At 25.2% G+C, this 25771-nt stretch overlaps 2 protein-coding genes across 2 annotated transcripts; one reads left to right on the top strand and one right to left on the bottom strand.

The window, feature by feature from the left end:
- The first annotated feature begins 507 nt into the window (after positions 1-507).
- On the top strand, positions 508-19730 carry LOC126893953 (protein sneaky). The gene is made up of 13 exons (XM_050664527.1): positions 508-629; positions 1291-1365; positions 1469-1554; positions 3199-3432; positions 8290-8421; positions 8977-9079; positions 10641-10781; positions 11118-11269; positions 15753-15889; positions 15967-16162; positions 18283-18526; positions 19118-19374; positions 19440-19730. The coding sequence occupies exons 3-13, from the start codon at positions 1501-1503 to the stop codon at positions 19728-19730; spliced, it is 1941 nt and encodes a 646-aa protein (XP_050520484.1). The 5' UTR covers positions 508-629; positions 1291-1365; positions 1469-1500.
- A 284-nt stretch (positions 19731-20014) lies between these two features.
- Positions 20015-24687, bottom strand: LOC126896724 (U3 small nucleolar RNA-associated protein 6 homolog). The gene is made up of 10 exons (XM_050669751.1): positions 24409-24687; positions 24227-24353; positions 24012-24164; positions 23586-23944; positions 23396-23524; positions 22281-22503; positions 21984-22211; positions 20743-21016; positions 20533-20680; positions 20015-20458 (listed from the first exon to the last, which is right to left on the bottom strand). The coding sequence occupies exons 1-10, from the start codon at positions 24510-24512 to the stop codon at positions 20413-20415; spliced, it is 1791 nt and encodes a 596-aa protein (XP_050525708.1). The 5' UTR covers positions 24513-24687; the 3' UTR covers positions 20015-20412.
- Between the last annotated feature and the right edge of the window lie 1084 nt (positions 24688-25771).

Genomic DNA, 25771 nt, shown 5'->3' with positions numbered 1-25771 from the left:
TATATAAATATGATATTATATTTATTAGTATATCCTTATGTTGACATATACAAAGTGTTCAGTAAGTAAGAAAACAGGATAATTGTTACAAACAATGAGAACTATAGAAGTCGTTTCCTTACTGAACATTCTATATGGTTAAATTATATTTTGTTCATCAAAGTATCATATTTTATTGAAAAATTTCTATTATAGTAAAAAATAGTATAATTGTGATTCTTATTAAAATAAATAGTTTACGCTTATAGTCAAATAAGCAGAATATAAAATTGAACTACAAAATATTTGTTCAAAAAAATGCTACTTGACAATTTTAGATCCTAACAAAAGAATTTTGAAAATAAACTAAAATCATGGTAGTGATAAATTGAAATAAAATCAATTCCCATTAAAATAAATAACTTTTGATTTTACTGTATTCATATAGAAATTTGTAACGCCATTTTGCTTTTGAAATATAATGTTGAACCTTGAAGACATTGACCGATTACACGTGTGAAATTTAGTAATAGCTCAGAAATTTTATTCAATTCTTCAGTATGTTCAGTATAAGGCGACACTTAAATTTTATTTTATTGTCTTTTTTTCATTCCACTGCGTTCATTTAACGATCCAAACAAAGAACATAAGTAACTAAATATTCTTTTATCTAAAAGAAGTGTTAGCATAATGGTTTAGTTTCTAAAAAATGTTTTGAGATAACTAAGTAGACAGTCAATTTTAAGTAAAAACTATTTTGATCATTTTTAATAATACGACATACTTCTGCTAAAAAGATATGATTTTTTATAAACCACAAAAGAAAAACTTCATCCCAAATCCAATCCCAATTAAATAAGAAAAACAGTGTTTATTTCATTTGATTAGGTTCTAGCATTTATTGATATTCACAGAGTATTAACTATAAATTTAGTAGCACACAGCATATTATGTATGATATAAAAATAAATAAAAATTAAATCACAGAAAAGTTTCAATATTTTTACTTAATGTAATGGTAATTTTTGGAGTTATACATAACCTTGACCTTAAAATTGATATATTCAATTTAATTCGCAAAATTAAAATTGCTCAGTGACATTTTTTTAAGTCAGTCAAGCACAAAGTTAAATGGTAGCAACGCTATTAATGGTCAAAAAGTTTTTGGATGTTTGACCTTTTTTAACAGGACTGGGAAAAAAGTTTTTCAAGTTCAGGCTATTACCGATTTATTTTTGTCGTTATTTATTCGAATAATAGCTTAAAGTATTTCACATTAATGAATAAAGTGTTTTTTATACTTTGATTTAGATAAATACAAGAACCAGAAATTTAAAAAGACTAAAAAAGTTTTGTTGCTTATCTATGGTATATGTTTGAGTTTAAGTAAGTGCTTTCTTTACTATATATCTTGCAGTAGATATCAGATTAGATAGGTAAAAGTAATTTACCTTTTTTATTTCAGTGTTTTACTACTTTATTCTTTTAGACTTACAGTTTAATACTCAGTCTACAATCCTGATGGGATTCATTATCGGTATATTTTTGTCCGTCGGTCATGTAATTTCACAACAAGTAATATCAAATTTTTTCAGTAACTCATAAGATCTATTGAAACGCTAAATGCAGCAATGTAAATTATTCAATTTTCGCCAGTAGTTATTAAAAAAACTAAATAATACGTTTTTAATATATATCAAACTATATTTTTTGGGTTATTATTAAGGTTTCGATTCAAATTTTTCAACTTTTTCAACATGTGCTAAGTAGACTAAGGAAAATATTTTTGTAATGATATTACTGTTAAAAATAGACTTAAGCATTTTAGATTCATTCATTCGATGAATTTATTTGCTATTCCTGTTTCGTACTAAATATTTTAATATCTCTAATCAGAGATCACATTAATTTTATTGAACAGAAATAATATATATGTATATTTAAATGTTACTATATAAGATAAAATCTTATTATAGATTAAAAAAGTTATATTTTCTAAGAATTATACTATTAATTTCTAGGTTACGGTATGAATACCAAATAGTTTTTAGATTTTGATGACTAAGCCAATTTAACTAATATAAAAAAAACACCTTAAACAACAATAATCAAAAATCAATTTTATATAAAAAAACATGAATAGTAAACCAAATATGTCATTGAAATTTGTTCTATTCCTAGAACAATTTAACTCAAAAGATTTTATTACGCTATAAAACTAGAAAACAAATGAAATATAAATTTTAATATTTTCCTATATTTTAATGCCACGTTTATATTTTTACAGCTGAATTTTACTTGGAAATTATTTGCATTACTTAATGTTATATAGCACCATGTGATGAATAATTGAAATTCAAAAATAATGACCAACCAATAAGTTTCAATGACATTCGAAAGTGATTCCAATTCTCTTAAATTACGCAAAGTGTTATTAAATTACTACCCTCTATATTTATCGTTAAATAATGATTTTTTTCATAGAAATTTATAGATTTAAATTTAATTTATTTTTATAAACTCTTATAAATGTAAAGTTTATTGCAAGAAAAACTTATTTCTAAGGATTAGGAAATAGGTGTCACTATCTAAAACTAATTAAGAACCTATTTTTTTTCTATGAAATGAAGAATAGTACAAATGAAATGTTGACAGGTCGAGAAACAGTATTGTGTTATTGTTTTTTGAGTTCTTATAATTTTTAGTTATAAGCTAGAGGAGTCTCAACATAAAACATTATTTTGTGTTATAGTGAAAATAGAGCATCACCAAACGCAACATGAAATTTAAGAAATTTGAGTTAAAATAATATATTATTTTATTAGTCTTTAATATTTTTAAAGGTATGATAGTATTTATTAAATTTAAGCAATGAATACATTTATTTATACATATTTTATGAATCAAAGCTACTATAAAACATAATTATTAGATTTATCCTTGAAAATTATTAAGTACATTAAGTTATAGTAAAAATAATATTATAGTTAAAAATATCAGACTAAATGAATAACATGGGAAGATTTAGCCCTACTTTAAAAACTGCTAAAACAATTTCGTATAACCCGATACAGAAATACTTATGATATGTGTTTTTTGAATAATTGTTTTTAGCTATAAGTTTAAAAATTATAAAAAATATTATAAACGAAAATGATAATTTCTAAATTGTTAACGGTTAACAAACCGTATCACTAATATTGAGCAATTTAAATACAGATCAGATGTTTGGGTTTATTGTCAATGCCAACTTTCTGTGATAAGTCTGGTCAACGAGTTTTGGTGACATTGATATTCGCATATGTCATCGGAGGACCTATGAATAACATCGCAGTTAACGGATCCGAAGTCATTAGGGTATTTACCTGCTCAGGATCGTTAGCGTACAACTTGACCAAGACTAGATACGAATTGATGTTCAAGCCGTTTCAAGAAGCTATATTCAATCTTAGAGTAAGTAGTTATTGTTTACAAAAGACCATGTATTGTATCTTAAATGTCACATAGCCCCACACAAAATAAAAATACGCAATTACAATAAAACGTATGTCGTAGTAAAAAAAAAAAATCTTATTACCCATGTCCTGTCTTAAGTGTCAGCCCTTCTATTGTGCATGATATATTAACATAAGACCTTTATTGAATATAAACAACACTATAACTTGTCAATCGATAATATACATAAAGTAGTAGGATTCTAATACGCAATACTACTAACGACGAATTTATACATAATATTACTTATACAGCTTTACACAAATATGACATGCCAATCAAATTAACAATATAAAGTAGATTCACACAATATTGAACCAAAAAAATTGAGTAACGACACCAAGTCAATATTTAAGTAATTTCCAAGGTTAAGTACTACAAACTCCCAAAAAATTTGTTATACCAAGTTGAATATTTGTTAAGTATTAAAACCATACAATTTCCAGTTGAGTTTGATGTGTAATCCAGTGATGGATTTAGAGGTGTGGAAACCTCGAGGCAACAAAGGAGTGGATACCCCCTGACCCCAAATTATTTTCCAAATAAAATTGACAACTTTTTTCATGTTTGTACAAAGTACCGTAGGTATAGGTAAAACGTGAAAAAAAATATTAATGGAAAAGTTGTTTACTAGTCTAAATTTGAATTTTTTTTCAAAATCTCTATTGTGGGGACCCTTTATTTGTGGAGGCACCAGGGCTGTAGTCCCGATTACCCTCCCCTAAATCCGGTCCTGGTGTAACCATACATTCTAAAAGCTTTTAACTTATTTTTATCAATATTAATAATGGGACATAGAATTTAGTTTATTTTTCCTCTGCCAAACATTCAGTACTTCAGAACAGTCTTATTTTCTGACTTTAAAACTTCCTAGGAAAATACACACTATTTTCATATTAATCACATCCATTTTCTCTTGATACGTGATTTTTTTCATTGCCGACAGTCGGCATTAAGCAATGCAATTTAAAGTGTCATTAGAAAATAAATTTAATGCGATTTAAAGTATTTTTTAATTAAGTCAATTCAACAAATATACAAATACATTAAAATAATAATAGACTTTCATTCATTCTTCACGAATGCTTCATTCATTTACTGTATTCTTTTATGATAATAGCTTTCTATTTTGTTTAAAGAACAGAAAAATTTCAACACAGTATTCTTATTTTATCTAATTTAATAACCATCTCGATTACGTCGTGTATGTTCGTTTCTACTGTAATTGCTCGAATTGCACAAAAATCTACTAATTTTGGAATAGTGAACTATCAGACGAAAGTATAATTTATCTACCATCCTCTCAAAAGTACTCGGACTTTAGTATCTAGACAATACTGTACCCTTGTTTTGAACAAAGGTTAACGACCATAATATAAATAACAATTCTGCGGTACCAAAGTACGTTGCAAAATGCGATAAATAAAACGAATGGTTTGGTAATGGACAAGATGCTTCGGAACTATACAAAATTAGGTGTTAGTAAAGGGATTTAAGATCGAAAAAGCAAGCTCCAGTGTAAAATGTCGTTGCGATTAGCATAACAGATGAGTTCTTATCAGTAATGTTCGCTTCTAGTCACGGAACATTCTGAAATCCACCGCGCGATAGCAAAACGCCACATCCCAAGTGATTTTTGTCAATGACTATTTTCGTATGCCAAAATCATGCTATTTGAATACGCCATATAAAAAAAAACAAGTTCAGCCACCTTAGACTTATTTAATATTCACTTATACATACTAAGCAGATAGTTTCACAAATTTAAACAATTCTAAGTGTTTGAGTGAACAGATAGTAACGAACATAATACGCTACATTACTTGTATTTTCCACTGTAAAAACATACAAAGAGAGGACGTTCAATGAGTTAATTATTTCTATAGCTCAATAAAAATTTTATTTCAATGAATCATTTAAAATATTAGCTAAAAATTTGTCTGTTAAATATTTCATAAAAATAATATTACTCCATTATAAAAATATTTTATATGTATTAACTTATTTTTTGTGGATTTGAAAAATAGGAAGCATTTTAATAAACTTTCAAATCTATATGTTAAATTATTTGTTTTCCAAACTCAAATATTAACTAAAATTTTCTACTGTAAAGTTAAATAATAAAATAAAAATGATTTTTAAATTTCAAAATCAATATCAATTTATTTCAGCAAAAATGATTGATATGACACTCTTTTACCAAACCATACTTTAAAGAAAATAGTATCACATGAAAAATATTTTTTCAATTATTTAAAACAATTGAATTCCAAAAAATATACTGGAATAATTTTCTTATTATTTAAGTATTATCATATTATTTATTTTACATTAATTATTTCTATATACACCATTTTTTGAGGATATAGGTATATAAAAATATTACTAAAAAAAACCCCACAATTTAATTTTTTTTCAGTAACATAAAGAGTTATACTTTAAAATGAATTAATTTACAATCATATTAGATATTTATAAAAATGAAAAGATCATAAACATTTTAACAAATGACCTTGGACATATCTAGAGTGAATTTAGAAACATATTTGGAAAACTTCAAATAAATAAAGCGAATTCAATAATTTATTGAACACACGTTTTATTTATTATAATCTCCAATTAAATATTAATGGAACACACAAATTATAGAATAAACGTTGGACAACAGTCGCGAGTGTTCAAAACAAGGTATCAACCACAATCATAAATTATTTATTTAGTAAACTCAATGAGAACTTTTCGAAATATATCATACCTAATGTTTACCACAGTGGGCAATATATATTTCATTAATAAGTTAAAAACTCAAAAAACACACGAGATTCATAAACAAATAACTGACTGACAGCTGTGACACAATTTAAATTTATAATAACGTGGTTGAAATATATTTATATATATTTTACAGCATTCATTTGCTACTATGAATTATTCAAATGTATGACGCAGTGATCAACTAACATATAATTTGATAAACAGATTTTATACTGTGTAATATGACACACCTTTCGTATCAAGTAAAACGATTTCTTTTAATAATTACTTTTAAATACCACCTGGTTCTAGTTATAGACTTTCAAAGTTATTCATACACGGAAAAAAACTATTGAGTAAATAATATACAACATATGGTTTATCTAACTATCAAAAATAGATAACTAAATCTATTAAATAATTCCAAGTAATATTATAGTTGAGCTAGTTATACGAGCTAGTTAATTAAAGTAATAATAACTAAAATATATTTTTCTTAAATAGAGTAGATTTGGGGAATTTTAGCCACATTAGCAAGAATTGACATTTTTGACAAAACGTTAGTCAAAAATTCTTGCAATTACTAATAAATAGAGTATTAACATGTAAGATACAGCATATTAATATTTAACATTATTTTAATTAGTTTAAATATTTTTTTTTAATTCAAAAAAAGAGGGAAATGACTATGATTTCCTCGACATAGAGAATGATAATTACTTAACAATTTTCAATCACGCAAAAAGCAACGGAGAAACACTGCACTTACCCCTAGTAATGCCAGTTATCCTCAGGGTGTCTGGTTTGTCCAACACCCAAAACGGTTTGGAAAAAAACATTTTTTTGTTTACTAAGTTTATAAAATTTTTAATCGTTACAATTTGCTCGTTATTTATATTATAACCAAAGTGATATATAACAAAATAGACTTACCTCGAAGAAAGTTTTTAGATCCCAAGTTTTCACGAAATATTTGTGATAAAACTTTAAAACAACTTTTAGAAGACAAGAGTAAATTGATAACGATCATATTTAATTTTTAATGGTTTGATAACCCAATTAATCATTTAACATGGTAACCTGATTTTCATCTAATACAGATTTGTAGAAAACTAGGTGACCACGAATTCTACTGACATTTCGTTCCCCTAATCTCCTAATCAGCGATTATAATTTCATATGAACTTATTTTCGACTGAATAAAACATGATAAAATACTATACTTATATTTCACTCTTTTAATAATCTCAAGTTGATTTTGGCATTGTAAATGTTCTCTTTATACTTAGTATATATATATATATATATATATATACCTTTTAAACATTTAATAAAGTATGTATCACACATTATACATAGTATGAACAAATTGACATACTTTTGAACATGGTCAGTAAAATTTACTTTTTTGAATGATTAGAAGTGAAAACAAAATTTAATTGGAATATTTTATACAAAATATCATATCTTCATAAATCAGAATTACCAATCATCGTATTTTACTGATGTATGAAACTTCAACGGACATATAACAAGATCTTTAAACAACATACACAATAAAACATTTCTCTGATCACTATCTATTGAGTATCTCTAAAATAGTATCAATCAAGTTGAATTTTAATTTTTTTTTCAAAGACTTCATACAACTTATTATTTACTCACTTATTTCGAAATTTTAAATTTGAAAAATTTTAACAAATGGCTTATATCTACAATTTATAAGTAACGAAAAATGTATTTCAACATTTTTATAGTTTGTATGTTACATATCACAATTACTTAATTATAATTAAATAAATAATTATTTATTTATTTTATTATTATTTAAATCATTAATTTAGCAATTAAAAATTTCTAAAATTGATATAAAAATCCCAAAGTTATATAAACCATAAAAGAGGTTTGACTCTAAAATCTTTAAATACAAAACGCGCAATAATTTTATTGATCAAAAAATTTTGTTATTTCACGGTTTTTGGGTCAATGTTACCAAGAAAAATTAACTTTTTTTTAAACTGAATTTAATAAAAACTTAAATTGTCGCTTTGGTAATTTCAGGCAGATACAAATGAAGTAAAAGAAACTATAAATTCCGTAAACGACGTGATTGATCCAATTAAACAAGAATTCGAATCGGATGAAGAAGAAATTGTATTGCACGAAAGTAACGACTACTTGGATGATATTCAAGTGAGTTAGGGTACCTAATTAAAAAATTGTTTCAAACATAAACATCGCTTATTTAAATTCTTTGTCACAAACTCTTGTTTTTCTTGAAAATCTTCTTGAACTTTTAAACAATTTAATGCGAGAATTAAATAATTATTGAATTAACTAATAATTCCTTAAATTGATACACTATTAAATTTTTGTGTAAACATTTATAGCAATTTAAAGTGTACTGAAATAAAACAATACTTAAAATTATCATTTCATTTTTTGAACTCAAACTATTTATATGTTGATTATAAAATATGCAATAAAAAAAGAAAAATGAAATTTTCTTCATGGGGAAGTACATTAATTCTTTTTATTTTGTTTAATGTACATTTTATTCTGCAAAATATACACAATAGGTGTAGAAATACATTGAATGAGTTCGTTGACTCAAATTTTTAGTAAGCCATTGACCCTCATAAATTTTATAATACGTGCATTGTTAAAACTCCAACTCGAAAGTAATAAACGTGGAATAATTTGTATTGTCATAACATGTGGTCTATTGAAACATCTATTTCGGTTTAGGGATCATCAAAATTGGACGATGATATCAAAAAACGATACAAAGTACCGGAACCGGAAGAAGTAGAAAAAATGTATAAAGACAAACTGCGAAGGAAATGCGAAAGTAATAATTACAGAACAACAAATTTATCTGTAAAATATACACATACATTTGCATTACATTACATTTTACTTTAAGTTATTTATACCCTTATGAACAAATTTAGTATACTCCCTAGTTTAATTTAAAATAAAAATCGATTTAATAAAATTTTCATTTTTAGTATAAAATAATGCTGGATGTAATTTTATTGAAATTAAAAATGACTCCATGTTAAAAAAAAACTAAAAATATGTTATTAGTATTGAACAAANTTTAATAAAATTTTCATTTTTAGTATAAAATAATGCTGGATGTAATTTTATTGAAATTAAAAATGACTCCATGTTAAAAAAAACTAAAAATATGTTATTAGTATTGAACAATAAGTTCATTCATAATTGATTAACTTGTACTGTAAAACAACTTAAAGAACTATACATACAATTCTTTTATATCACTTCAATTAATCATTTTTAAAAAGACTTTTCTTCATCTCAAAATATGTTTACTTTATAAATTATAGTCGCAGACAACAAAATATCTCACCAACTTTCTTTAAAATAAAATGTTTTTCAATTAAATTCAGTCAGACAGCATTGTTTTATTATTACTATTTGATCACTCGTGTTTATGTTAATAATTGAAGTCAAATACAACCTTAAATGTGTAGACTTCTCTTTCCAATAAGGTTCTTTTCTTCTTTAAAGAGTTTGTGTACCCTTTTGTAACTGACATTAATACTAACATATCTTACCAATCATTTCTTGGTTTTCATACACTACCTATGCTGGCCATATTTTCAATCCACTACACATTCACTATTTATTTATCCATGAAATCTAAAGTTTCTGTGATTCAATAACACGCTTTGTCATTATACTGCAATCGTCTTAAGTATTTCAACTCTATTTGAACATAATTAAGGATAGTGCTTTTTCCTTGTACTTCAACTCTGATTCAAAACTGACAAAAATATGAATACATTTTTTTCAATTTCTTGTGTATTCATATTTAACAAATATTATTTAAACCTAAAGCCGGAGGGATTTCAAATTAACACATACTCAATACTTAATTCAGCATCAATTTCGCTTGATGTAATAAAAAAAAAATATCCAGCCTTATGACAACCACTAAATTTCCGAATGTCACTTATTACTGAATAATTATTTTCATCAATACTTAAAAATTACCAATTAAAAAAAAATCTCTACTTTTTTTGTTCAATCACAAACGTGTGCAATATAAAACACGTTTTTTTTTAAGTAGAAAAACATAATTTATGTTACTTAAACAGAATTATTATTCTTTTCTATAATAGTCTGGAAAACACAATGTTTAACGTTTAAACAAATTGTTTTAGTTAACCTAAAATTAGTTTATTACAATAATGAAAAAAATAATAATTCTGTTTAATAACTGCACGTGTAATCGCCTCGTGATTAGTTGACAAAGCACTACCACCGGCAAAGTATCGATCGAAGACATCGGACACCAAGTAGGTTACGTTTTGCAGACAAACACGTGTATTGAACACGAGATTTCGACATAAGTGCAATATTGCATAAGTCTCATTTCTTAGGTATCATAAGAGCAGCAGATGAAAAATGTAAGGCAGCATTTGGAAAAGCGCACAATTCCTGTAAGGATTCATTACACTGGTCAGTGTCATGGGCCTTATGTTGGCCAATGCAAATAACTTTCGTGTGCAATCTTACGCCTCGTAAGTATAATTTATGTTTACACCATCACTTCGTTAATGAGTATATAAAAAATTGTAAAATACACTTTTACACCCGATGAGTTTTACTCAAAGTATCGAGTAATTACAGTGTATAAAATTCAAAATGTTAATAGAGTTTTCATTATTTTATGACAATATATACTATGTATTGTTCTGAAATTGACATGAAATACTCTGTCAGAAAAATATTTGATGATAAAACTATAAAGACTATATGTTATCAAACCGAAATGCATTTCTAAAAGCATTGCAATAAAATTAAAGCTAAAAATCCTTATATTACTATAAATTGAGTATTGAGCACGATTTTTTTAGTCTTTGGCGGAGGTGACATTTGCAATCCTGAAAAATCGGTTAATTCTGGTTTTGGAAAAGGATATGTGTACTTGACTAAAGCAAAAGATGAGCTTAGACGAGAATTTCTAAACGTAAAAATCAATTACAAGTTGAATAAACCGAAAATAATGGTAATCATGTCATATTCATTTTTATTCGTTTTGGGTGTGCATGAATTGTATACCTTATAATGTTAATAGCAAAATCCTGTAAGTGCCCAACACGTGCAGCGTATAATCGCTGTAATTTTATTATGTTTTACATGATTATATACACAAGAGCTTTATTTAATTTCCTATAGATAATTTAACTTAATAGTAAATTAAGTAAAGTACCACGTGCAAAATTTAATGTAAAGCTTGTTCGCGAAAAATCGTACATCTGATTTAAAAGCTAATTATAAAAATATCCTAAAAAATTTAATCAAATATTATTAGCCCATATTAAAATTTCACGTATACAAAGTAGGGTTCGTAAAATTGTATTACATTAAATATTATATTTTATTAAATAATATATTAAATAATTAGAAGCTCGACTTGGCCTAGTGGGTAGAAACTTATGTTTCGGCGCCTTCTTATGGTCAAGTTGATCTCCAGGGCACCAATGTGATTTTTTGGTATCTGATGCAAGCCGGCCATAATATCTGTCCCGTCCATCTTTGACTCCCTAGCTGTAAAACAGAGCTACCACCCTCTGTAGTATGTTAAGCTCGAGAAATAGAAGGATGTAAAACTGATCATTATTATATTATATTCATTATTATAAATTAAATCAAAAGGGTAAAAAATATATAAACGTGGAACCGCAAGAATAAGAACAAGTTTTTACAATATACAAATAAAAAACACATCAATGTAGCAAAATTGCCTACACAGTCCGCCATGTTATAGTTTACTAATTTAACATAGTTAACTATCATACATCCTTTTCCCGCTTTTGTTATATTCAACATACACGTTTAGAGGACTAACCTTTAGACTATGAACATAAGGCTCTATATTTCTATGGTGGCTCGTATATGAAGTATGTCATTAACCCGATAAAAATCCTCACTCCATTATGTTGAAAGTAATTTTATCCAAAATAAGCGCACAGAAAAAAATGTATATAATTATGATTAATATCATAAGAAAGCTCTATTCGAATAGAGATAATGAACTATAAGATTAAAATCATTGACATAGCAAGAATATCTTGATGGGGGATAGATTACAAGTATATAAATATACAAAACTAACCAAATAAGTATCATATTTAGACAAATTTGATTAATTAATATAGTTTAAGTCAAGAACAATTATTTAATACCGTTTAAAACTATTTTTCTTAAATGATTTTAGTGAAATATATGAAAAATATCAACGTGATTTTCACTTAAAAAACTTTAGAAAAATTAGAAAAAAAGTTTAGTAAAGTAAATAACAACAATAGTAATAACAAAAAATGAATATCACAATTTTGTATGATTAAACACAATTTAGTTTTTCATGAAAACAATAACGTTTGTCGACATACTTCTCCTTCTTCTTTCTCGCCTTAATCCCAACTACTTGGGGTCGGCCAAATAATCGACATACTTACTTTTAAAAATTAAACACCAATTTTAATTTATTTAAAAAAGTTTTTAGTGTATTTTATGATGTTGTAAATGTTTTAGCTTAGAAAGGCACAAACTACTGCGTAACAAATACATTAAAAATGTAATATATATATATTTTTTTTAATAAAGTGTAACATTAAATGTAAAAATAATAAACTTATTCCATTTAAAAATAATCATTAAATTATAAGATTAAATTTGTAAATTTCAGTAAAATATATGCAAACATACAAAGATTATCGTATTAAATATTTTGCATATTTATTGAATATATTCAACATTTTGAATAAAACAAAAGTCATGTTTTGACTTGTCGTAAATAAATACTAAAGAGATCAGTTATCTTTATCTATTGAATTTTTTAATTCAATTACAGGCGCTCATTCAAGCATAGATAATTTTCATGGAAAAAGTTACGGGTCTATAACCAATATTTAGCATGAAACTATTTCATTTTCTTTTGCCCTTTTCTCAATAAATATTTTATTTATTTTATATTAACCTTATATAATAATGTTTGATATCGTAAAAAAATATGAAAAATTCAAATTTTCACAAACTTAATGTGCTACGTATAATTTTCTACTGAGCATTAATGAGATATATGTATACCAATTTTTTTCATAAAATATACTTTACAAAATCGATATTTTGAAATTTTTGTTTACATTTTTCATAAATTAACAAAAATTTTTTTTTTAATAAATAAAAAAAAATCCAAATATACCAATTATTAAAAAAAAATAAAAGTAACACAAAATATTGACTGGAATTAAAAGTTATTATAGTTGTCAGAACATGCGAAACTCTAGTATATGTATAGTATTTTTCGTGCACTAAATACAAAAGAAGCATCCATTTAAATTGAAAGAGTGAGCGTATAATGAAAATGGGTTTAAAAAGCTAATATTTCATATTTGTTACATTAAAATAAAACAATCCCTTTGTCTCTAATAGCATATTCCAAATAAATATGTATCATAAATTACACGCAAAATGAGGCAATTTACAAGATAAAACTACATGATTTTAGAGAGGGATAATTTGTGGTTTTTTAGACTATCATTAGCAGAGCTCCAGTCGTATACCATATTTTTTAAATAAATCTTCTGATATATACAACCCGTTTGTTAAATACTTTTTCACTGATTTCAAAAAAATAATTTATACAAATCAGAGAGTAAAAACTATCTTAGGAAGTCAAAAGTAATTAATAAACTTTAAATAAATGGTTTATGAATTTAACTTATCGTTATTGTTATTTGCTAAACCGTGTTTTTATTCGAATTAAATATTATTAAAATATTTATCTACGAATAATTCATTAAACACTACAGGCATTATGCTTAAGACCTACAATTAGTAAAGATGCCTAAAATTTTTAAATACCTTTTTTCTTTGTTCAATACGCTTGTTACAGTGTTTATTTTAGGTTACAAACATTTTTTTTAATTAGTACCAAAGACCTTTGGAAAACGTAATTCAGTCGCTCATACATCAGTTAAGTGTATTTTCATTATATTTTAGTCATTCTGTGATAAAATAATGAACACATTATATAGTTTGAATGAAATAATTGACTTTACCGAGATTTTATTTTTTTGGAGATTCTACTGTAGATAGAGTTTATAAAAATGAAAAATACATAACGTTAATCATTGACATTTATAAATTTAGTATACTCAGTATATTTTATAAAATATAGGTCATTATTATAATAAACCTAATTTTGAAATGCCTGTCTAGATAATGCTTGATTGCTCGACTAATTGAACCAAACCTGACCAAGTCTTATAACCACTTACAAGATAAAAGATATATTGTTTTGTAAAAACACGTAACTGTTTTGTCTTATTGACAGTTCGAATATTTTCTCGTAATAAATTGCCGTACATACGACACACAGCCGACTGCAGTCACCAAATTAGTTTTTCGTTAGAATTTTTTTAGGTCAAGACTGAAAAAATATCTCTAAAATTATGTAAAACTAACAAAAATGTTCTGCATATTTTCAATTTTATTTTCTCCTGCTGAAAAATCACCAGAATTCTGTCAGTACATTAATATTTTTAAAAAATGTATTCAACAACAATGTCACAAATTTAAAACTAAATAAAAATTAGGTATCTGTATAAATTGCATTTGTATCATTTGCATTCTGCCATTCGAATAAGTGGTCGGGTTTTTTAAAACATTTTCCTTTTAAAATAATAATTTCGTTATAAAATTAAAGCATCAAGGTCAAAGAAGTAATAAGCTTTTTTCTGAACAATTTTTATGAATCAAGTTTTTAATTTCAAGAAACTTGCAGCTTTTATAAATAAATTTTCTTTTTTTAAATAAATCAATAATCAATTTTTAATAATTAACAATAATAAAAAACTCCTAAACAATAAGAAATGATTTAACAACAGACATTGGAATGATAATTTCTGAACTTACTATTCTTCCTAATGGTCGTTTTCCTCTGAATTAAATTATATTATATACAAATGATACAATTTTATTTTAAGCTACATTTTAAACTCATGAGCAAAATACATTTAAAAAAACAATCGCTATAAGTATTTTTTGATTAAACTTACAAAACACAAAAACCAATCAAAAGTAACTTTGTATTCATATTTGTAAGATGCCATTAATGGAAATTGCAAAATATTATCCTATATTTCAATACAGCTAACACCATTATATTAGCCAAGTTTTAAAAACTAATAGCTGGGTAATTAATTCGTTATTACTATAAAAATGATAATACTTTTATTAGTCTCACTAAAAATTAAAACCTTGAACTTGAAACTATATAAATGAACTTAACCGTAAAATATAATACACATTTTTTTCATTTCTACGCCAACTAACTATTGAATATTGATTTCGACTAATTAACAAATACAATCATAAATAAACTCCTCAAAATTATAATTTCTAACTTATTGCCAGTTACTTGTTTTATATTTTTATAAATCACTATATAAGTTGTAAAAATAATAACTACAAATATATTTTAGCCTGAGCATTTCAAAGAAACTTATGATGCAACGACAGATCTATTAATGGAATTCCGTGAAAAAAGAGATGCAGCTGAAGTATTATTTTTATTTTCTCGGCGTTTTTTGGCTTTTTCTTTTCTCAAAGTTATTTTAGAGTAAGTAGACTAGTTCTATATAGCCATACTTGCATTAAAATTAAAAAAATAATCATTTGAATAATTTCGACTTGCAGTAGTCACCATTACCTACACAAATACCTCACAGACATAGAACATGACAATATGTACATCAGTAAGTATTTCCGAAAAATCGATGGTCGCAGAAAGAAAAAAAACCAACACACATTATTGCCATTGAAAAAAACCGAAAAAAAGAAATTCATAAATCTGAAAAGCATGAATTTTGGTAGATTTGAGCGCAAACACTTGGTAAGGTACTTAATAAAACCAAGTTTTTTCAGACCTTGTTTCATTGAACGACAATCTTTGAAGTTCCACAAAGTTGCCTTATAAATATTGAATCATAGAAAATCTTAAAAGGTTTTTTATAAAAAGTCTCAAAGGCTAAACTCACGTCGGAATGCATGATTCAGTATTTGAACTTTGTTAGAGCGACTCTTTTTAAACTAAAATTGTATTTTTTGTACATATAATTACATACATATTGATTACGAACACTAATTTTTCTTAACTGCTTCCATAGACATGTCTATTAATTATTTGGGATATAAATGTTCGTATTTTTTAGATAGGGTACTTTTGTCGCTATAGTAGATTATCAATGTAAAATATCTCCAAATACTACAGACCTAGAGGGTTAAATTGAAAATGTTGCATAATAAAACAACTTAGTCTACTCTTAAATTCATTATGTTCGATATCAGTGTTGGCAGACATAAATGAAAAATCGAAACAGTTATATTTAAATGTACCCACACGATCAGGTAGAGAAAAATTATTTTGTTGTATAAAAGAACCAAAGCACCCAAAAAAACTTTACATAAAAAAGGTATATCATTACTATTTTTATACATGTCAGAATACGCTAAGATTAATATAAATGGTTCATTTGTAACCCCTTTTTTTATAATAATAGTAGTTAATTTGCTAATTCGAAAAACAATTATATTACACAAAGAATATCAAAATTACAATTTTAATAAACATAAATATATCAAAAGTACAATTATTAATATTATATTATATTGGCTCATTTCTAATAAGCTTTTAGCTCATGCTAAGAAGTGAGAATTTCTCAAGCCTAATTTGTATTAGATTTTAATTGAAAAGTAAAATTCAATTTTATATTATATTGCAAAAACAATTCTTTATAATACAAAACAAAAAAATGAGGTACATTTAAATCTAAGTATAATTGATTTGATGAACAAAAAAAAGGGTTAGACAATAACATTTTATGGAAACTATAAACAGTGGTATTTAAGTGAGTTAAATATGAACTATAAGTGCTTCCAGAAGGGTAACCCATTGATAACAAATTATACTAAAGAGATAATTACAATCCTTTAATGTTGAATATATAAAATATTTGTTTATGCTTTTATAACTATAAAATAATTGTCTGTTAAAAATAACCAACTCATCAGTATAGTTTCTCATCGATAATAAGACCAAGATATTTAATGTAAATAAATTTATTAATATGCTCACAACAGCAATTAATTTACTAATTTGTAAAATTTTATGAATGAGATATGGATATATCAATTGAACTATTTAATTTTGATCTTAGATTAAACAAGATATAATTAGTCTTAATTATATTTAACTCTACAAAATTATTATCATACCAATATCTAACTGCTTCTAAAGTACTGTTAACTTTATTTAAAAGTACATCCATGTTTTGATTGTTAAAGAATAAAACTGTTTAATCAGCAAAACTATTAACACTATTTGATAAATTAAGATTAAGAAAGCTATTAATAATAACACTGAATAACGATGGACCTAGAACTAAGACCTAGGCATCATATTAAATTATAATTTTTCTTTTATATTCATTATTGACAATTGTGATCAATCCATTTAGTAAGACTTAATTAAATTTAAAATATTCTCATATCTATTAGACATACAATTTATTTATTAAAATATCAAGATTAACAAAATTAAAAGTTCCTTTGATATCAAGAAAAACATCAATTACATTGGTGTTGTTATTACTGTATCATTAAAAGAAATTCCTTTCCTACAAAAAAATAATATTTTACAAAAATTATTAATAAACCTTACTTAAATTGAATTTTACAAAATTTTAGATAATGTTAGAGTTAGAAAAATAAGCCTTTAACTCTTAGATAAAAAGTTTATCACTAGCTTTAAATAAAGTAATTAATATGGTTTTTTTAAATAACTGAAAACTTACACGAATTAATCATTTTATTAAATAATAGAATTAATAGTCTAGAAATAGTGCTTTATGTTTTAGATAATACTAAAACAACAACAAAAAAAACTATATTACTTACATTTTTAATGTTCCGAAATTCATAAGTTCTTAATGGTGCTTATATTTTCATTTTCAGTTTACATCACTAATAAAATTATTTTTTGAGATCATGGCAGCTTCGTCATTTGTTGTACTGGATGCTACACTTTATGAAGCATTAGACGTAATAAGAAGACACGCAAGAATTGACTATTTCCAAACCGGTCATCATGATATGAGCATCAAAGTAAAGGGTACAGGAATGATTGCAAATTTATTGAGAGCTGTAGTAGATAGATTTAATTTCAAAAAAAATGTCACTATTAATCTAAGCAACGAAGGTATTTTTTTCTTATCATATATTTTGACATTTTAACTCTTTGATCTTTTTAATATTAAATTTCAAAATGTGTGTCAAAGATATAAGTAATGATTAAGCCAGTAGCAAAAATAGTGAGGGTTACACGAAAATTATATTGCGATATGACTTTGTAGCAAAATTATAATTTTAAAACACTATGCTATTTTGTCAAATAATCTAATTACAATAAATAATTTCCTTTGAAGCGTTATTCAATAATTAAAATAGTTCAACAAAATTTAGTTTAGTTTTAAAAAGACTAAGCATGTGAACTTAGTTATTCTACGTTAAACACAAAAAACAATTAGCCAAAATATAAAAATTAAAATATTTTAATAAAAAATAATTACGCATTATCTCATATTATTTGAGAATGTTGAACCCATCCACTTAGATCAAGAAGATTTAGAACCTATGATTTATTATATAATTTTACTTAATAGAATATAAAATGATATCATTCCATCGTACTTATTTATATAGTGTTATAATGTTAAAATAAATAAAATAAAATAATAAGGACAAAACATTTTTTGAATAATTCAAAATAAAGTTATGAAAATTAATATAGCGTGTTTGCCAAAACCACATAGATTGGATCATTATTACATACAAAAGATTTATGGTACATTTTTCTTGGTTTTCCTAATGGTCATATTCACTGGTTACACTAACCGAATGAAAAGATTAATTTGTGCTGCTTTCTTTCGAAAAAGAGAAAAACGTCGAATACTCTTCTTATACAATGAAACCTTGAGAAAACGAATTGCCTTTTTCAGATACATGAAACACAAAGTAGAAAAAATGGCTAAAGAAAATAAACTCAAAGTGTGTCTATTTTAACAAAAATAATCATATGTATATAATAAATAATTTCTCAATTTATTTAACAGGAGGATCTTAATGTATTTTTAATACTACGATTCAAATTTCCAAAAATATTTGGTTGGTTAGCATGGAGTACTTATGGTCGTCGTAAATGTCTTATATGTGGCGAACCAGAAACAATGGATGGAAAGAAATATGGTTGCAACACGGAAGGCTGTGTTTACATTCATTGTGAACAATGCTGGTCCGATGTAGGCATATGTTATGGCTGTTCTGAAGTATTCAAGAAGAATGATAACTATAATGATGTTCAAAACACACCTGAAGGATATATTGACACGGGCTATTCAGAATAAAAAGTTAATTGCCAATTTATTTGTCATTAAATATAATTTAAAGAATATTTACTTTATTTTATTTTACTTTATTTTAATGTAAATTATTGTATTTTCAATACAATAAAAATATATATATTTTGTGTTCAATTAAAAAAATGTATATTTCTTGTAGAAAAAAACTAAATTAAATTAATTAATATTCCTCAGCAAATTAGAATATTTACAAAAGACTGGACATACATGTAATATTAATTTTTGAGGAAGAAAAATAGTCATAATTTTTTCAACTCAAAAGCTTGATATTATTATAAAATAAATGAAATTTACTATTATTTTATGTTTATTAACATGTTAAAAATCACAAATAAAAAACAATTACCTAGCTTAATAATGTTACATAAGATCAAATTAAAAAAAAACAAATTTAATAAACGAAATAACAAATGTAAAAAATGACACAACATGATAAAACATGATTAACAAAACTGCTGCTTGTTACAAAAAATCAAGCTAAACAATAATGACTACAAATATAATAATTCACATCTTAATCAATAAGATACTAAATACTTTAATGACTGTTGTGATATAAAAAAATAAGAAATCACAATAAATAGGATTTGTTCAGTACTTATAAAAAAAAACAATTTACTATATAACATAGAATGTATGGAACAAAAAATTTGATTAAAAAAATTCTTTAATCGTCATCAATCACTATAATGTCTTCAGAAGGAGAATCATCCCTTAAAAAAAATAATGAATTTAAAAAAAAATGATACAATAGAATACTCTGATATGTAGCCATAATATTACTTACAAAAATTCACTTTTAATTACACTGAATTCTAATTTCATTATATTTATATAATCTGGTTCTAAACATACAAGGGAAGCTTTATAAATTTCTTCAACTAATGATCGAGAACCAAATGTATACTCAAAACGAATACATTCCATCCAAATTTCTATAATATTAAACAGTTTTTTTTAATCCAGATAAAAATGAAATAACATAAATATTAGTTACCAGTATCAGTTTTTCCAAACTTATTACAAGCCTCATTGTATATTTTTCTAATAGTATTAATATTACTAACATCATTGGTTTGAGTTTTTTCATAATTTATCATGGCCATATATAAATTTTGACAAGGAGGTTCTAGTTTTTTAAGTTCATTGAACAGATCTCGAGCTGCCAATAGTCCTTTATGAAGTACACACCAGTCAAGATAAGCTGGCCTTAACTCCAATGCTACTGATGTATACCCTAAATTTGAACCTTCTTGATACAGTTGTTCAATCTAAAAAATATTTGTTTTAATATTAATATTTAATTTTACAGGTCAACATTATTTTTTAAATTCCTGAACATATTTACACTTAAAATTCTCTTAATAATACTTTCTCAGTCATATATGAATAATCATTAAACAGGATGATCAATTAAAGATAAGAGAACTATTTTCTCAGAAATTATTGAATATTTTTAATTTTTATACAGGAAAAATTATTTGGTTAAATTTAACTACAATATTTTGTAGTTCAATAATTTTTTTCATCCATTACAAAATCAAAAACCTTAAATTTTCTAAAATGAAAACCTCTAATTTTATTATAAAAATTAATCATTTGTGACTAACATTATTTAAAATTAATACTATATTAAAAATATTATTAATCTAAAACTAAAAAATATTACTCCAAACTTTTTTTTTTTTTAATTTTACATTATGATGAAAAAAGTATAAACAATTTTGTTTTTAAATTTTTTTTATCTGATTAGCCACTTATCTTTAGTAATTCTTTTCTTTTAATAGAAGCATACACTAATATTCAATGTAAGTTTACTATTGGACATTGTCAGTTGACCTATGTGGACAATTATTCATTAATGCTTTCTTAGTAAAAATTAAACAACATTAAAACAGTAATAACTAATCAAATAAAAAAATTTTAAGAACAAAATAAATTGTTTTTTTTTTTTATATAATATAAAATCAAAATTACTGATAAGATGAAAATAAAAATTATTTAATCTTAAAATATTGTAGTTTTTCAAATCAAATACTTTTTCTTTTTATGATAATTTAAAACATTTAATAATTTCTAAGAAAATGGGCGTCTTATCTTTAATTAATCACTTGGTATTATCATTCATTTATAAGTCAAAAACTAGTGCTGCTTTAAACTAAATTTCATTAGCTAGTATTAATTTATACACATTTAAAACTATATTATTTATTAAGGTTATAATATTCATTAATTTACCAATTTTGGATGTGTGTTTTGCATGTATCTTATCATAATCAACCATAATGGTAAAGAGTTATCTTTCAATGAGCGTACACCTTCCTGAAAAGCCTCAACAAGATTATCAAAACAGTCATGTGTAACATATAAATTCAAAAGTTCTATCCATAGTTCTACACTAGATTTCAATGCTTTTACTGCTCCAGACAAAATAGCTCGTCGGTCATCTAAACTAGAATTTTCAGCCTGAAGAATATCAATTATAAAAATTATTATTATTTTAATGTATTAATTAAATTTAAAATGTACTTATACCCAGTATAAATAATATTTAGGAATGTGTAATGCACCACTTAAATGTGCATTTTGAAATGCACGTTCTAATGTTTCATGCATATATCGTTTAGTAGATTCATTTTGCATACGATAAGACTTTCTAATTTCAATCACAGTATCTAAGTATAATTCCCATAAATGTTGTTTATCAATTTGGAGTAAATTTTGATTCAAGACATCTTCATAAACATTTATACAATTACTAAATAAATAAAATTACAATTAACATAAAATATATGTATATTATTATTATCAGAATACGCTCTCTTTTAAATTCTAAACTACTAATAAAAAGTTTTGAAAAATTCTAGAAATTGGCTTATAATTAGTAAAAAAAATTATTATTATTATATTAGTATAGGATTAGATTTCACAGACAGTTTAGATTAGGTATTGTTTGGTTTTAAAAATATTTGAATTATTAAAATTAGGTCATTGCAAATTTTTTAAATTGATTTATTAAAAGTTAAAGAAAAATTTTAGATATTAACATTTTAATACATTTAATAGAATTTTCACCTAATTAATAATACTAAGGTTTTATTAAAAAGTAAAAATATTAGACATTATAAAATAATTATAAAAATTTAACAGATCCATAATTTTATTTAAAATTGGAATTTAGAATACAGTAAAAAAAAATACATTTTAGATATAACACATTTTATTTACAATTATTTATATTTCATAAAGTAAACAACAATTTAATCAATATATGTTATGATAAAATTTGTAAGGGATTAGCCTGGTCTAATGGATAGAAATGTATGATTCTGCGCACAGGGTTTTGGGTTTGATTCCTAGGACGCCAACAAGACTTTTCTTGTAATTTTCTTAATGGTAGTTTCTAGTCTCAAGCTGGCTATAATACCCGTCCCATCTAACATTGGCCTAGCCTAGAACCATTTTTGACTACCTTACATGAAAGAGGGCCACAACCCTTTATAAAATGTTAAGATTGGAAAATAATACAATGTAAAAACTGATCATATGTTATGATAAAAAATTTAGTAAATTTTTTTCACAATACCCATATATACTAAATTAAATGTAACAAAAAATAATAAATTAACTTAAGGTTTAATTATACTAACTGGACAGCCATATATTCATTGGAATACTGCAGACGTTCAGTTTGAGGATGATAGCAAAAACCATCCAATTGCATTTGAGCCAATTTATGCCAAAGTAATTCATGGTGTTTATATTTTTCAACCATATCTCTGTTTAATAGCAAAAATTAATAATTAACCAAATTAAAAAGAATAATAACTCAATACATACTTAACAATTAGTGACTGTATTTCTTCTACTGACCGTAATCTCAGTGAAACATCTAGCATTTTAATATGAAAAGAAATATCACCATCAAAATGCTTAATAGCAGATCTATATTTTTCAATACATGTACTGTGTTTTACGCCAGCTTCTAAACAATGTTGAACCTCCATCCAAAATTCATCCAAACATATTTCTTTGCACTGGCTATGATCATGTAAACCTTGTTCATAATACAGTCTTGCCTGTTCAATATTTTTACGCTCTTCAAACTCAAAACGTGCAGCAGTCATATAAAGTTCCGGATCACTATGATGTCGAGACATCAGCGTATTTAATAACTTACTGCACTTAATTAATAAATCCTAGCATATTTAAAAGTTTTTTTGTATTTTTAACAAGTAAAAACTCAACAAGTAAAATTTAACTTACATTGTTTAAACAAAATTCAATGTAGTCCTTTAAATTATTATTATCAACAGTAAAAAGCAAAAATAAACTTTTGTACATGTCATTAATGCGGTTAGAAATGATTTTGAATACATTGTGCTTAATATCAATACTAATATTCTCCTCAAATTCTTGCTATAAAATAAATAACAATCACCAAAATACACTTACATTCATTTTCTCATTAATACACATACTTTTAATTTTTGTTGACAAGACTCCAGTAAATCTGATTCAATATTTATTTGTTTTAATAACTCTTCTTTATTTGCTGATCCAAGTGTAATTTTCTTACTAATGGATTTTCGTCTATCGTTGATAATTCTGAAAATGATAGACTCTACACATACTATCTTAAAAAAACTATCACATAACTTACAAAACTTCTTCTTTTTTTAAAATTCCAAGAGCCTTCATAAATTGGCACTCTAATTCAATATTTTCATCGGAAGACATGATACCAACAATGTATCCCTTAATCATAAAAATAAAACCACAACAAACACAGTTTTGACTCTAAGAGTCCCGTCATTTTCTTTAAATTTTAATTTTTAAAAGTAATATATTTCTAAAAAAAAATTATTTCGTGTTCTCACACATATTTTATTTTTTAAATATGTACACAATTGATTATATTTTCGGATAACATTATCACTATAAATATGATATATGTAATTACTGTTTTTGTACTTATACACGTAGATAGCGCGATTCTAATGTAATGCAATAGATATTAAATACAAAAATGACTTTAACAATACTTGTTAAAGTCAATACTTTTTATCCTTCATTTTTTAAATAAAAGTTATTTTTTAAACTCTTTTTTTTTTTTTAGAAATAAAAGCGTTATTGAAATCCTTTAGTTTTAACTACAGATGAAGTTTATTTCAAAATAAATTATTTACAGTAAATGTCTACAGTTTTAACTTACAGCATTAAATATTGCAAATACATATTATGATATGTAATTTTCACTTGATACTATCTTATTTACAAAGAACCATATCAAATTTCACTTATACTATGATGGAATTTTTTCCTAGTAGAAAAATAACAGTGCTACACCTAGCGCTATCTACATCCGCTGAAAAACAGTCCCTCAGTATTGCGTCAATACCCTGATCTGCACCATGCACGATTCGCGAATCATATGACTGTTATCAACTATCACTTTCAATACACGTCTTATCAAAAACACCAGCTGTAGTTATTCTTCTAATCCGTGTGCGTGTTGTTAGCGGACTGCGGTTACGGGTTATTACAAAATATTTAAATTCAGTTCGTTAATCGTAACTTTTTTTGTGAATCCGGAATAAGTAATGCTCCCGGTTTGACTTGTAGATGAAATCGCGAAAACTTTGCGTCATTATAATGCTGAAAATTATGCCATTCCTTTCATTAATACCGTGCAAATGAACTTAAGTTATTGACTGTTAAAGAATTTACCGACAGTGAAATAAAAATGAAATCGAAAGGACCAACATCCTAGCAATATTTTTGGCATATAAAAAAAATCCTTCAGATTCGTTGCTGAGCACCTATGCAGGTACATTTAACTCAAATATTTGTTTTTAGTTTAATTTTTTTAACCGCAACATGCACGCATTCCTGCAAACCTCGTCCTTGGCCCAGTTATTACAAATATCTAGGCAGAAGGTTTACGCGTAGTTATACATGATTATGACGTTATATAATGACTTTGTTAAGTTATTCTGGCCAGACATCTTTATCGAAACGAAAAA

Source organism: Daktulosphaira vitifoliae, unplaced genomic scaffold, assembly GCF_025091365.1.
Source record: "Daktulosphaira vitifoliae isolate Bord-2020 unplaced genomic scaffold, ASM2509136v1 Scaffold_1, whole genome shotgun sequence".
NCBI classification, from domain to species: Eukaryota; Metazoa; Arthropoda; class Insecta; order Hemiptera; family Phylloxeridae; genus Daktulosphaira; species Daktulosphaira vitifoliae.
Note: the sequence above shows the minus strand (reverse complement) of the source record. Positions and strands in the feature narration are given on the sequence as shown.